Source organism: Natator depressus, chromosome 21 (genome assembly GCF_965152275.1).
Source record: "Natator depressus isolate rNatDep1 chromosome 21, rNatDep2.hap1, whole genome shotgun sequence".
NCBI classification, from domain to species: domain Eukaryota; kingdom Metazoa; phylum Chordata; order Testudines; family Cheloniidae; genus Natator; species Natator depressus.
Genome location: NC_134254.1, coordinates 17352708 through 17367969, shown reverse-complemented (window position 1 = coordinate 17367969; position 15262 = coordinate 17352708). Strand labels below are relative to the sequence as shown.

General features: G+C 46.0%; 1 protein-coding gene across 2 annotated transcripts in view; it reads right to left on the bottom strand.

The window, feature by feature from the left end:
* GNAI3 (G protein subunit alpha i3) overlaps positions 1 to 15262 on the bottom strand; it is a 44831-nt gene that overhangs the window by 13679 nt on the left and 15890 nt on the right. For both annotated transcript variants that reach the window (XM_074936453.1, XM_074936454.1), the window contains exons 2-4: positions 2975 to 3017; positions 2716 to 2857; positions 415 to 572 (exon numbers count right to left, since the gene is read on the bottom strand). In XM_074936453.1, coding sequence (XP_074792554.1) covers positions 415 to 572; positions 2716 to 2857; positions 2975 to 3017 — 343 coding nt within the window. The remainder of the gene's footprint in view (positions 1 to 414; positions 573 to 2715; positions 2858 to 2974; positions 3018 to 15262) is intronic.

Genomic DNA, 15262 nt, shown 5'->3' with positions numbered 1-15262 from the left:
CAAATACATTTTTCATGTGATAAGGGGAAGACCGCAATAAATTCTATAATGGAGGCAGTTGATCCCTTTCCTTTTCATTACAAGATCTACTTTGATCAGCTAAAGCATGGAGTCACAGAATCATCGACACGTAGGACTGAAGAGCCCTCAATAGAGCAGGTGACTGGACTAGATGACCTGAAGCAGGACTAAGTATTTAGAGCCAATCCCCTCCTGTCTTAGGATATCCCATTTTGCCAATCTACCCAGCTTAGGTAAACACTTCCTGAAGCGTGACTTGTACTCCCATTAAACGCTTTCTGACTGTCCTTTAAAGGAGCACCTAGGCACTGGACATACCCATTGCTCTGACCACAACAGTCGTAAGTGGCGTGCTCGCTACACAAAACACTGGGGGCAGTAACGGTCTCTTACTAGGATGCAGAGTCATTAAGTTGATACTCTCTTGATCTGCTGAAGCAGGCCTGGACCCCGGCATCTCGCCATAATCGTTTAATCACTCCAGCTAGCTCAGGAGTCATCACTCCTTCCTCAGCACTTCCAGCCAACACAAACAACTGACGGGCATCGTCCTGCAGGAAGAGGGTGAAAGGAAGATTCAGTCATACTCCATAGTTAACACCACTACAAGCTAAAATGAGCCTTAACCACCACTTAAACCACAAATGCCTGCAGTGACACCAGTGATAGGTTCCTGACTGGCATAGCTAGATTCCCCTCCCCAGTCTACCTACCCACTATGTTAAATCAATATTCCTCCTTCATCCAGAAACACACGGACTGAGCAAGAAGCAAACTGCTCAAGAGCATCTGGTTTCAGGCAAGCAGGATGCATTAATCAGAGGGAGGTGGTGGTCACCTGTGGCATACAGCACACCCATAGTACCACAAACCCTCTCTTTGTAGAGGAGGATCATAGTTCCAACTTAACAGGCAATGTTTAGCTGTTCTAATGAGGTAGATGGGGCAATATGAACCTTCAGCATTATATCTTGTGCATGGCGCATCTCCTCAGAAGTGCTGCTGGCTTTCAAAAGAATACCTGTTCTGTACAACAAGCTACTGAAGGAATTAAAGCTTTTCCTGTCTAAAACTACAATTTACAGTTTATTTACAGTTTATTTGGTGCAGGGAAAAATCCAGCACCAAAAGCAAATACTGGGTGATTAAAGGTTTTAGAGCTTTGAAGAACTGCCATTTCCCATAAGGACTGTCAAAAGAAAGGGGAATTCCAATTTCTTAATGGGAACATTTCACAGGGAAGGAAGGATCGGGACCACTCAGGATTCCAGTGTTTGTTTGCATTAGATTACATGAAACACTTGTCAGAAAATTTAATATAGGCTCTCGCTTTTCAATAGGGAAATTATCAGCCAGATTTGCAACTGAGAAATAGGCTGACCTACTTTGAGGTTTCTGTGATGATGCAACTTGTGTCAGCTCTATTTAAGGGGTAATGTTGCAAGGCCCTTTTACCCTCCCAGCAAGTCCACCAACTTGAAGAGCCTGTCTGCGCCTGATACTTACTTTCTCCTGAAATCAGTTCTCAGAATGCTGCTGCAGGGCATGGAAATAATGAACAACCAAGGTAGCCTGTAGGGTAATGCCCAGGTGCCACCTCTAAGGGTATGTCACTGCAGAGTTAGCCCAACTGATCAGTATCTGGCCTGAGTTTATGCAACCACACTGCAAAACCCTACCCGAGTTACAGAGCCTTCACTGGTGCTGCACTCCTCTGCCTCTCGCTAGGACAGCTGGGGGCACATCCCAGGGCTCTATGGCTGCAGTACACTGAGCTGCTCTAGGATTCGCTCTCAGTAAGTTGTGGGAGGAACTGCCTGTCCTTCTGGGCACACAGTCCTCTAGTGCCTTTGCACAATTCTCCTATCAGCACGTGAGTGGCTTTAGCCTGGATCACCCCTGCAAAAATGGGCAGCTATAGTGAAAGCAGAACCAGGGCTCTAACCTCACTACCAGCCATGCCAGCTAGCCCAGGTTGAAAGCACAACTGGACTCAGGAGAGAGGCTTGTGTTTGTGGACAGGGACATCCTGGGGGGCTTAATCCCACAATTACACTATTTACTTCCTGCTCTTTTGTATTTGTGCCACCTTTTCAAGTGTCTCCTGGGAATTTCCCTCCTTTGGTCTTATTGCTTTCCCCACCCACAAAAATCAAGAAAGAATGAAGAAATGCCAGGAAGTTTGCTAGATAGGGGGGACTCCGAGAGGGGAAATGTTAATGATATCACAGAGGAGGAAACCATATGATTTGGAAAGGAGAAAGTCAAAAAGAGTTATCCTTGTGATGCTCTTAATCATTTTTAAATTGTGAAAAAACTCACTAGCATCTGATTTAGATTAAAAATGTAAAGGGGCGTAACTTTCTGAAGTACGACTGAACACTGACACAGGAGACCAAGTATTTTAAATTAATCCGTAACCGTCTTGTTAAAAATGTAGCAACTTGATCTGCATCCAAGTATTTTGTATTAGAAAGGAGTTCAAAAGCTGTCAAGGGCTCCTTTCTGTATCTACAATAAGATACTCCAGGCAGAGTGTTACTAATACTTTACAGATTTTCAGATGTACTCCACTACTGCTATCTTGTGGCTTAAAAATATTTCCACCACATGTTCCACGGACTGAACTTCAGATCTTCATTAACATAATCTACATTACAGAAGCAAGCTAAAGGAAACGAGTGAAATACTCACTGCTCTGGCAACTTCCCCAAAGTCTATCTTTAGCCTCCCCATGGCTCTTATTATTGCAATGATGGACTGAATAGTATTGCTGTAGACAACCACTTTATACTGTTTGCATTCTTCCTCTGAATAGCCATCTTCATGGATGATCCTGGAACAAAAACAAGCCATAATCACAAGCTAAACCAGGAGGACAATGCTGATTTCTTATTCAGTCTAATACAGAAATACAATTTATACCAATTTAAATATCTGGGCTTCTACTTACTTCATCTGCTTCACAATGGTGCTTTTACCAGACTCTCCTGCACCTGAAAAGTACAAATAAACTCATGTTAGTTTTAACTTCAAATTAAAACTAAGAGCCAAAGTGAGATGTAGCCCCACATCTAGATGTTGATTGGGATTGAAGTAAAGAACTTAATTGTGCAAACTCATCAGTTAAAGATCTCCACATCAGCTATTCCCCGCAGTGACCCACCTCTGACAGTGGCTCCCTAGAGAGACCAGGCACCAGTACACAATGCTCAGTTTGTATTCTCAGTTTATGAATGCTGACAACCAAGTGATCATCTAACCACAAAACAAGGAAGGTTATACTTCTGAATTTCCAAAGTTCTGACTACTCATTGATTCTATCTTCCAAACAGATAGGACTGTAAAATGGGGTGAAGGGGCCGAAGGTACTTCAGTTTGTACACCGGCCGATCCATCACCTCTTCCTGCAATAAGAAAAAGAGTACTGGTGGCACCTTAGAGACTAACCAATTTATTTGAGCATGAGCTTTCGTGAGCTACAGCCAATGAAGTGAGCTGTAGCTCACGAAAGCTCATGCTCAAATAAATTGGTTAGTCTCTAAGGTGCCACCAGTACTCCTTTTCTTTTTGCGAATACAGACTAACACGGCTATTACTCCGATTCCTGCAATAGTACACTAATGATCTCCCAAGGCAGCGTTCCCATTACGCACATGAATCTGAAGGATACAGAGTAGTGTAAGTAACAGGCATTAACACTTTTAACTGCTAAGATACCATTCAGCCAATGATCTCAAAACACTTTTGTGACGAAGCAGGACTGCTCTTAATGTTTCCTCTGAATATTGTGGGAGTGCCGCAGTTTCCCCTAGGCAGTTCTTAAGTATCTAGGTGGTGGGATAAGGGTGTTTGATCATTGCAGAGCCCTAGAGGGCAGGTGTGTGCAGGGGTCTGGACATAGAGAATGGCTGACACCCTGTTTCCTGGCAACTGATGGCCTGGCCCTTCCCCCCTGCAAGGTGAGAGCTAAAGGGTTGGAGAACAAAGGGATCAGGTGACCTCCTGGCCCTAGAAAGGGGAAAGCCCAGAGGAGTGGGGGCTGGAGACAGTTTCAGTTTGGGGCTGGCTGGGGACGAGGAGCGAAGTGCAGACGTGGTTGTCTGGCTCACTGTCTCCCAGAATGGACCCAGCTGAGGGGTCCTGTTCTCTGCACCTACAAGCTCTGTGTTAGACCATGTGCCTGTCATCTAATAAACCTCTGTTTTACTGGCTGGCTGAGAGTCCCGTCTGACTGTGAAGTTGGGGTGCAGGACCCTCTGGCTTCCCCAGGACCCTGCCTGGGTGGACTTGCTGTGGGAACCGCACAGAGGGGCAGAAGATGCTGAATGCTCTGAGGTCAGACCCAGGAAGGTGGAAGCTGTGTGTCCTGCAGACAGTCTGCTCACAGAAAAGAGACTTCCCCAGAGTCCTGACTGGCTTCATAGGGAGCAGTTCCAGAGCATCACCCGGGGACTCCGTGACAACTTTATAAATAGTAAGCCGCACAACCACCTAGCGAGGTAGATCGCTATCTTACTATTTTAAATGAGGAGAAAGCCTAGGACAGAGGTTAAGTGATGACCTAGGTGTCTCACCGAATTGGCAGCAGAGAATTGACTCCTAGGCTCCTGCTCTAGCCATCTAACTATTAGTCAATACTGTTTCCCATGTGCAAATGGCACCCCAAGGAAGTTCAAGATTTTCAGTATGGCAAATATACCTGCACCTTCCCATTATATACAGAACATGAGACAGCAAAGTTTGAAATGTTTGTATTCTCTTTCATTTTGCACGCCAGTCTGGGCCATATGTTTCCAGCAGCGTGATCTTCTGTGGTTCAGAAGCCAATATGAACAAGATGACTGCACTCTGACCTCAGTACACTTGGTCTTGAGGATAATTCCTAGCAGTGCAGGTGGGGGAGAACAGAAAAAACCCACTGCACCAAGGGAAAGATGGCGGCAAACAGCCACAGTAATAGTCCAACATGCTAACCTGCATTTACATTTTGTCTAATCTTAAAACCAACACCTAGGTTCCCTTTGTTTGCGAGTTCTGAATCGTCAAAATGATGGATTATAAACAAGATGTGATAGAAACCCAGCCTAGTGACAAGTTCCAGCATCCCCATCTTCTGCCCCAGAGGCCTGTCTTCCTGGAAGTGGAAGAGTCTACTGGAGCCCTCATCCAGATTCTATTCTGCAGCAGTTTATGGAAACCTAACCTAAAATAGCAGTAACACTATGTTTGTTGTAATTATAGGATAGGACTGAACTAAAGAATTCCTTACATGTCAGATCATAATCTTGTTTTGCCTAAAGCAGTCTCAAGCAAGGAAGGCTTTTAGTGCAGCAGTCTGGGAAACTTTTAGGACAGAAGGTTCCAAAGATGAGAAGTGAAAGTTTGCATCAAGATGATCTTCTTGGCTAGATACCAGACCTCCCAGCTGTACCATTTGGCGCACACCCCTCCTCAAGAATTTGTCTTCACATGGAATCATTTTGCTGATTACAGTGGGGTGAAGCCCCACCTTGCCAGAAGTTCACAGACCCAGACCAGAGTCATCTTAACTATTTGCCTCTAGAATGCAGCACTTTTAGCCCTGGTCTACACTACGGGGTTAGGTCGAATTTAGCCGCATTAGGTCGATTTTAAAATGGACTACATCTACACAACCAACCCTGTTCCGTCGACCTAAAGGGCTCTTAAAATTGACTTCTGTACTCCTCCCCGCCAAGGGGAGTAGCGCTAAAATCGACCTTCCTGGGTCGAATTTGGGGTAGTGCAGATGCAATTCGATGGTGGCTCCTGGAGGCCAATATCCCAGAGTGCTCCAATGAGACCGCTCTGGACAGCACTTTGAACTCCGAAGCACTAGCCAGGTACACCGGAAAAGCCCCGGGAAATTTTGAATTTCATTTCCTGTTGGTCAGTGTGGCGAGCTCAGCAGCACAGGTGACCATGCAGTCCCCCCAGAATCGCAAACGAGCTCCAGCATGGACCAAAAGGGAGACAATGGATCTGATTGCTGTATGGGGAGAAGAACTGTGCAGGCCGAACTGCAATCAAAAAAGAAGAAATGCTAATATATATGCCAAAATCGTACAGGGCATGGTGGAGACAGGCTATAACAGGGACACACAGCACTGCCACATGAAAGTTAAGGAGCTCAGGCAAGCCTATCAAAAGACAAAGGAGGCAAACGGTCGCTCTGTGTATGAGCCCCATACAAGCTGCTTCTATGATCAGCTGCATGGCATTCTGGGGGGGGGGGGGGGGACCCTACCACTATCCCACCACTGTCTGTGGACACTTGCAAAGGAGGGAGTCTCACGCAACAGGGAGGAAGAGGAGGAGGAGAATCCGCAGCAGGCATGCGGTGAATCCGTTCTCCCCAGCAGCCAGGGCCTTTTCATCATCTGGTCTCCCATGTTTAAGAAGGATGAATTCAAACTGGAACAGGTACAGAGAAGGGCTACTAGGATGATCCGAGGAACGGAAAACTTGTCTTATGAAGGGAGACTCAAGGAGCTTGACTTGTTTAGCCTAACTAAAAGAAGGTTTAGGGGAGATATGATTGCTCTCTATAAATATATCAGAGGGATAAATACCGGAGAGGGAGAGGAATTATTTAAGCTCAGTACCAATGTGGACACAAGAACAAATGGATATAAACTGGCCATCAGGAAGTTTAGACTTGAAATTAGATGAACGTTTCTAACCATCAGAGGAGTGAAGTTTTGGAATAGCCTTCCAAGGGAAGCAGTGGGGGCAAAAGACCTATCTGGCTTCAAGATTAAACTCGATAAGTTTATGGAGGAGATGGTATGATGGGATAACATGATTTTGGTAATTAATTGATCTTTAAATATTCATGGTAAATAGGCCTAATGGCCTGTGATGGGATGCTAGATGGGGTGGGATCTGAGTTACTACAGAGAATTCTTTCCTGGGAATCTGGCTGGTGAATCTTGCCCATATGCTCAGGGTTCAGCCGATCGTCATATTTGAGGTCGGGAAGGAATTTTCCTCCAGGGCAGATTGGAAGAGGCCCTGGAGGTTTTTCACCTTCCTCTGTAGCATGGGGCACAGGTCACTTGGAGGATTCTCTGCTCCTTGAAGTCTTTAAACCACAATTTGAGGACTTCAATAGCTCAGACATAGGTGAGAGATTTTTCACAGGAGTGGGTGGGTGAGATTCTGTGGCCTGCATTGTGCAGGAGGTCAGACTAGATGATCATAATGGTCCCTTCTGACCTTAGTATCTATGAATCACCCTGGAGCCAATACCCTCCCAAGGCGGGATCCCTGACCCTGAAGCCGGAGAAGGCACCTCTGGTGAATGCACATTTGTAACTATAGTACAGGGTTTAAAAGCAATAGCGTTTAATGTTTGATTTGCCCAGAAGAATTGGGATGCATTTGCGGACAGTACAGCTACTGGAAAAGTCTGTTAACATGTCTGGGGATGGAGCGGGAATCCTCCAGGGACATCTCCATGAAGCTCTCCTGGAGGTAGTCTGAAAGCCTTCGCAGAAGGTTTCTGGGGAGGGCTGTCTTATTTCGTCCTCTACGGTAGGACACTTTACCACGCCAAGCCAGTAGCAAGTAGTCTGGAATCACTGCAGCACAAAGTATGGCAGCAAATAGGCCTGGGTTTTGGTTGCATTCAAGCAACATTCTGTCTTTATCTTTCTGTTTTAGCCTAAGGAGAGTGACATCATTCATGGTCACCTGGTTGAAATAGGGGAATTTTTGTAAGGGAACAGTAAAAGGACCCCATTCATGCTGGGTTGTTTGTGCTTGGCTAAAAGGGATCATCCTGGAGAATAGCCAAGCGGTGGGGTGGGGGAGGGGTGTGCTGCACATCCACTCAAAAACCGCAGCCCCTCCTTTTAAATGTGAAACCCAACCGGCATTGCTTGCTATGGGAAAGGATGGCGCTGCAGTTCGAAACCATTCCCACATGCTATGAAGGCGTAAGAAGCCAACCCTGCATACCAAAAAGCTTACCATGGCTGCCTGGAAACCGAATTCTGTTGCCCAGCTGTTTGCTATGTGTCACCATACAGGCAGACGCTCAATATAAAAGGCAAAATGCGACCTTGTACCTAAAGCACATGTGCTGTCTGCTGTGAATTACTTGATTCACTGTGAAAGTCTCCCTTTTGTTCTCAGAAAGGTATCTTAAATTTTACACTCCCTTTTTATCTCCCCCTAGGTGCAAATCTATCTATGCTCCCCCTATCATCTCCATCCCCGAGGTTATCGCAGATTAGAAGGCGAAAAAACCGCACTCGCGATGACATGTTTTCCGAGCTCATGCAGTCCTCCTGCACTGAGAGGGCACACCTGAATGCATGGAGGCATTCAGTGGCAGAGACCAGGAAAGCGTTAAGTGAGCGCGAAGAGCGGAGACAGGAGGCGATGCTGAGGCTAATGGGGGAGCAAACTGACATGATGAAGCGTCTGTTGGAGTTGCAGGAAAGCCAACAAGCGCACAGACCCCCAGCTGCATCCATTGTATAACCACTTGCCCTCCTCCCCAAGTTCCATATCCTCCTCACACAGACGCCCAAGAACACACGGGGGAGGCTCCGGGCACCCAGCCACTCCAGAGGATGGCCCAAGCAACAGAAGGCTGTCATTCAAACAGTTTTGATTTGTAGTGTGGCTACAATAAGCAATGTGGCCTTGTCTTTCCTTCCTCCTGCAACCCACCCCACCCAGGCTACCTTGTCAGTTATCTCGCTTTTTTTTTTTAAATTAAGAAAGAAAGAATGCATGGTTTCAAAACAATAGTTACTTTATTTCCTTTGCCAGCCGTGATTGAAAAGAGAAGGGTGGTTGGCTTACAGGGAACTAAAAATCAACAAAGCGGGTGGGTTTGCAGCAAGGAGAAACACACGACTGTCACACCGTAGCCTGGCCACTCATGAAACTGGTTTTCAAAGTCTCTCTGATGCGCAGCACACATAGCTGTGCTCTTCTAATCGCCCTGGTGTCTGGCTACTTAAAATCGGCTGTCAGGCGATTTGCCTCAACCTCCCACCCCGCCATAAATGTCTCCCCCTTACTCTCACAGATATTATGGAGCACACAGGAAGCTGCAATAACAATGGGAATGTTGGTTGCGCTGAAGTCTAACCTAGTCAGCAAACAGCGCCAGTGAGCTTTTAAAACTCCAAAGGAAAATTCTACCACCATTCTGCACTTGCTCAGCCTATAGTTGAACTGCTCCTTACTACTGTCCAGGCTGCTTGTGTATGGCTTCATGAGCCATGGGAGCAAGGGGTAGGCTGGGTCCTCAAGGATAACTATTGGCATTTCAACATCCTCAACAGTAATTTTCTGGTCTGGGAAGTAAGTCCTTTCTTCAACTGCTCGAAGAGCCCTGAGTTCCTAAAGATGCGAGCGTCATGCACCTTTCCCAGCCATCCCACGTTTATGTCAGTGAAATGTCCCTTGTGATCCACCAGTGCTTGCAGCACCACTGAGAAGTACCCCTTGCGGTTTACGTACTGGTTGGCAAGGTGGTCCGGTGCCAAGATAGGGATATGTGTTCCGTCTATCTCCCCACCACAATTAGGAAACTCCACTGCAGCAAAGCCATCCAGTATGACCTGCACATTTCCCAGAGTCACTACCCTTGATAGCAGATCATCAGTGATTGCATTGGCTATTTGGATCACAGCAGTCCCCACAGTAGACTTCCCCACTCCAAATTGATTCCCGACTGACCGGTAGCAGTCGGGCTTTGCAAGCTTTCACAGGGCTATCAACTGTCAGGACAGCTCTCATCTTGGTATTCCTGCACTTCAGGGCAGGAGAAAGCAACTCAAAGTTCAAGGAAAGTGGCCTTACGCATGCGAAAGTTTCGCAGCCACTGTGAATCATCCCATACCTGCAACACTATGCAGTCCCACCAGTCTGGGCTTGTTTGCCGGGCCCAGAATCGGTGTTCCACTGTATCAACCAGCCCCACTGCCGCCATGATGTCCTAATTGCCACAGCCTGTGCTTTCAGGAACGTCTGTGTCCATGTCCTCATCACAATCGTCCTCGTACTGGCGTCTTAGCCCGGTTCTGCACATACTCCAGGATAATGCGCGAGATGTTTACGATGCTCACAACAGCAGTAGTGAGCAGAGCAGGCTCCATGCTTGCCATGGTATGGTGCCTGCATGGGTAACCCAGGAAAAAAGGCTTTCACGGAGGGAGGGAGGGGTGACTGACGACATGTACCAAAACCACCCGTGACAATGTTTTTGCCCCATCAGGCATTGGAAGCTTAACCCAGAATTCCAATGGACTGTGGAAACTGTGGGATAGCTACCCACAGTGCACTGCTCTGTAAGTCGATCCTAGCCATGGTATTGAGGATGAACTCCGGTGACTTAATGCGCTTAGTGGGGTCATACACAATCAACTGTATAAAATCGATTTCTAAAAATCGACTTCTATAAAAACAACCTAATTTCATAGTGTAGACATACCCTTAGATACTTTGCTTTTCATTCTGGAGCATCCCACAGTGCTTTACAAGTAGGGTGACCAGATGTCCCAGTTTTATAGGTACAGTCCTGATATTTGGGGGTTTGTTTTATATAGGTGCCTATTACCCCCGAGCACCGACCAGATTTTTCACACTTGCTGTCTGGTCACCCTATTTACAAGTGACATACGCACCCTGCTGAAAGGCAGCCCCCTGGAAAGTGGAGGTGGTAACCAACTCTCAGAGCAAAGGGCACAGAAGTGGAGTGGCAGGTATGTTTTAGACAAACATTCTGGAGCAAACACTACTCTTCAGTAAAGAGTGCCAAGGGTTCTAATATTCACTAAGAGCAAAGAGGACATCAGTTTAAGGTCTCATCTAAAAGAAGCTCTCAGTAAACTGTAGAATTTGATTATGCACAGAAGGCTGAAGAGAAGCATTCCTAGGTTTGGACTTGTGGCTCATGGGATTCTAAGTATTTTAAGACTGATGATTATATGACCCGACCTCCTGTTCACTTCTAGCACGAGTATGCCAGAGCATCTGGTCTCTAGAATCTTGGTAATTATGTCAAGTGAAATCTGGGCTTTGGTATATGTTCTTGTCACTATCGATATAGCAGAAGCTTCTAATGCCTCCTCTGGGAGGCATGTCCTCCAGAATAAAGTTCCAAAAATCTTTTGCTAGATTCAAATAGAGATAAGGAGGACAGCCATTGATAGAGAAACTGCTGTATTCAAGTTTAGTTATTACATCCTTAAGATGTCAGGAAACCTGAACTCCCAGAGAGAACCATGAACAAGGTTTGAAAGTCACTCTGTACATTCCGTCTGTTCATGGTCCTTGATGTCACATGCTGCCAGAGAAACCAGGATATGTGCAGCTTGGACTTCTGAAGATTAGAGAGTTGACTTTGTTATAACAACTTCTGTATAATAGATAAAAATTACTTTGTATTGATTACTACAGATGTGTTTCAACTTTGCTGAACTTTTTCCAGTTCCTTTATCATTCCGAACAGTTGTTTAAACCAGGATAAAACGTTGGGCTAGCATGGAAGAGAACTAAGAGTACTTCATGAGAATGTTAAGTCTCAAGGTACAAATGGCGATTAGTTCGAGAGAAATGGAAAGAGCAAACATACAACTATCTGATTTTCTAAACTTACGCAATAGCCAAATACAAGCAGCTATTCATTAGTTATGGAAATACTGTGCAAACTTGAACAGGGAAAACAGCTGTCACCCTGGAAGCAGGATAACAAGACAATACCTATGCCAGAAATTGAATGGGACGATACCTGCAGTCTTTCTAGATGATAAAAAATAGATATATTTTTTTCTGCCATGTGTGCCCTTAGCAACAGGACAAACTGAAATTTATCCCTGGATTCAACCGCTTTATTAAAGTCTACCATAGGCAATACAATAGCAATTCACTACAAAATTATGTTTCTCATTATCTGCCAGGGTAACTTTATACTCAAGTTTATATTCCCCAATTGTAGTTTAGATTGTTTTGGACTGAACAAGTTGTCCTAGTATTGCTTGAAAACCCTGGATGGCTGAACACACTAGGTACAGACCAGCTTCTCCATGCCTCAGTGTATTTGACAGTAGGTTGATTCAGTGCCTAAGGCTTCAATTAATGGTGTATAAAATTATCAAGAGAAAGAATGGCTCGAGGTTAAGGCACTGAGCTTCCAGAGATCTAGTTCAATCTGCAGCTCTGCTACACAGCTCGTGTGTCCATGGGCAAGTTGCTTCATCTCTGTGCCTCAGCTGCCCACCTGAAAAATGGGCATACCACTTCCTTTTCCCACTCTTCGGGTGACTAGTTTATCTAGATTATAAACTCCTGGGGCCCATCTATTGCTTTGCACTTACAGAGTGCCTTGCACAGAGCCTCTAGGCACCTCTGTAATACAAAACCACGGCCTTAATCCATATGGTAGTTCAGGTACATGCGTTCTGTACAAGTTCTACTGTTGAGCATATATGTTGATTTAATTCAGATTTACTGCCTGAGGCCATATCAAGTTAGAGTGTAAACTCCCTAAAATGCTCAGAGCTGATCGGAAGATGCTACTTGTTACCTGCCTCAGAATCGCCATCCGGATAGTAATGTTGCCAGCTGTCCCACAGGACAGCAAGTTCGCTTCCAAGGCACCATGGGTAGTGCACTCAGAATCAATTAGTCGGGGGGGAGGAGGGAATGCTGACTTAGCCCGGGTCTACAACACATCTACACAACCAATGCTGTTCTGACAAGGGAAAAGGCTCTTAAAATCGACTTTTTGTACTCCTCCCCAGCGAGGGGAGTGGCGCTAAAAATCAATCTTGCTGGGTCGAATTTAGGGTAGTGCAGATGCAAATAGAAAGTACTGGCCTTTGGGAGCTATCCCAGAGTGCTCCAATGAGACCGCTCTGGACAGCACTTTGAACTTTAATGCACTAGCCAGGTACACCGGAAAAGCCCTGGGAAATTTTGAATCTCATTTCCTGTTGGTCAGTGTGGCGAGCTCAGCAGCACAGGTGACCATATAGTCCCCCCAGAATCGCAAACGAGCTCCAGCATGGACCAAAAGGGAGACAATGGATCTGATCGCCGTATGGGGAGAAGAACTGTGCAGGCCGAACTCCAATCAAAAAGAAGAAATGCTAATATATATGCCAAAATCGCACAGGGCATGGTGGAGACAGGCTACAACAGGGACACACAGCAGTGCTGCATGAAAGTTAAGGAGCTCAGGCAAGCCTATCAAAAGACAAAGGAGGCAAACGGTCGCTCTGGGTATGAGCCCCATACAAGCTGCTTCTATGATCAGTTGCATAGCATTCTAGGGGGCGACCCTACCACTACCCCACCACTGTCCGTGGACACTTGCAAGGGATGAGTCTCACACAACAGGGAGGAGGATTTTGTGGATGAGGAAGAGGAGACTGTGCAGCAGGCAAGCGGTGAATCCATTCTCCCCAGCAGCCAGGACCTTTTCATCACCCTGGAGCCAATACCCATGTTGATGTCGGTGAAACGACCATTGAGAGGTACCCCTTGCAGTTTACGTACTGAGTGGCAAGGTGGTCCGGTGCAAAGATAGGGATATGCATTTCATTTATTGCCCCACCACAGTTAGGGAACCCCATTGCAGCAAAGCCATCCAGTATGGCCTGCACATTTCCCAGAGTCACTACCCTTGATAGCAGATCAGTGATTGCATTGGCTATTTGGATCACAGCAGTCCCCACAGTAGACTTCCCCACTCCAAATTGATTCCCGACTGACCGGTAGCAGTCAAGCGTCGCAAGCTTCCACAGGGCTATCCCCACTCGCTTCTCAACTGTCAGGGCAGCTCTCATCTTGGTATTCCTGCACTTCAGGGGGGGAGAAAGCAACTCACAAAGTTCAAGGAAAGTGGCCTTACGCATGCGAAAGTTTCGCAGCCACTGTGAATCATCCCATACCTGCAACACTATGCAGTCCCACCAGTCTGGGCTTGTTTGCCGGGCCCAGAATCGGTGTTCCACTGTATCAACCAGCCCCACTGCCACCATGATGTCCCAATTGCCACAGCCTGTGCTTTCAGGAACGTCTGTGTCCATGTCCTCATCACAATCCTCCTCGTGCTGGCGTCTCTTAGCCCGGTTCTGCACATACTCCAGGATAATGCGCGAGGTGTTTACAATGCTCACAACAGCAGTGGTGAGCAGAGCGGGCTCCATGCTTGCCGTGGTATGGTGTCTGCATGGGTAACCCAGAAAAAAGGCACAAAACGATTGTCTGCCATTGCTTTCATGGAGGGAGGGGCGACTGATATGTACCCAAAAGCACCCGCGGCAATATTTTTGCCCCATCAGGCATTGGGAGCTTAACCCAGAAATCCAATAGGCAGTGGAGACTGCGGGAACAGTGCACCGCTCTGTAAGTCAATGCTAGCCAAGGTATTGAGGACTTAATGCGCTTAATGGGGACACACACAACCGACTGTATAAAATCAATTTCTAAAAATCGACTTCTATAAAATAGACCTAATTTCATCATGTAGACATACCCTTAGATGTATTTCATCAAGAGCAGCTCTGTGCTGTTGAGGCAAAGTGCCAGCAATGAGTTTTCAGCTGTTCTGTCTTTGACCCAACCCAAGGCTAGAAGTAATGAAACGCAGTTCAATATTTTAAACAGTATTTCATGTGACTCAGCCTCATCCATCACTTACACATCACTTACACAACCCTGCACCCATCCACATCAAATACGGAGGTACTTCCGGTTCAGTCTCAGACAGTATAGGATATCTGTCTGGATCCTGCTGCTAAGGCAAACGATAGAAACAGAAAGAGGACTTTACACCAGGTCTCAAAGCTAGTTTCTTTTCTCCAAGACTATGAGCAGACATCTGCCACAAAAGAAGACACTGCAAGACAGAAAAGCAATGAGGCTAATGAAACACAAAAACTTCAGCTTTCACAGATGACTTTAGTAATGCTCTTTTAAGAATCAATGTGATTTTTCCTTACAAAAATATCTTCCATTTAGTAAGCTAGCTCTCTTGTTCTCTTCCCTCTGTACTTCAGTTGCCAAAATGGCTGCCCATCATTTCTGAGCTCTCTGCATTTCAACAGAGATGACATCAGGAATGTCTATCACTCTGAGAACTTTGCTGTGCTCTTCTTCCACTGCTTCTCATTCTTTCAATAAAGAAAAATATTTAAGGTTAGGCCTAAGAATTTATGGTTCCAATATTCTGTATATTCCCTTTTTGAAT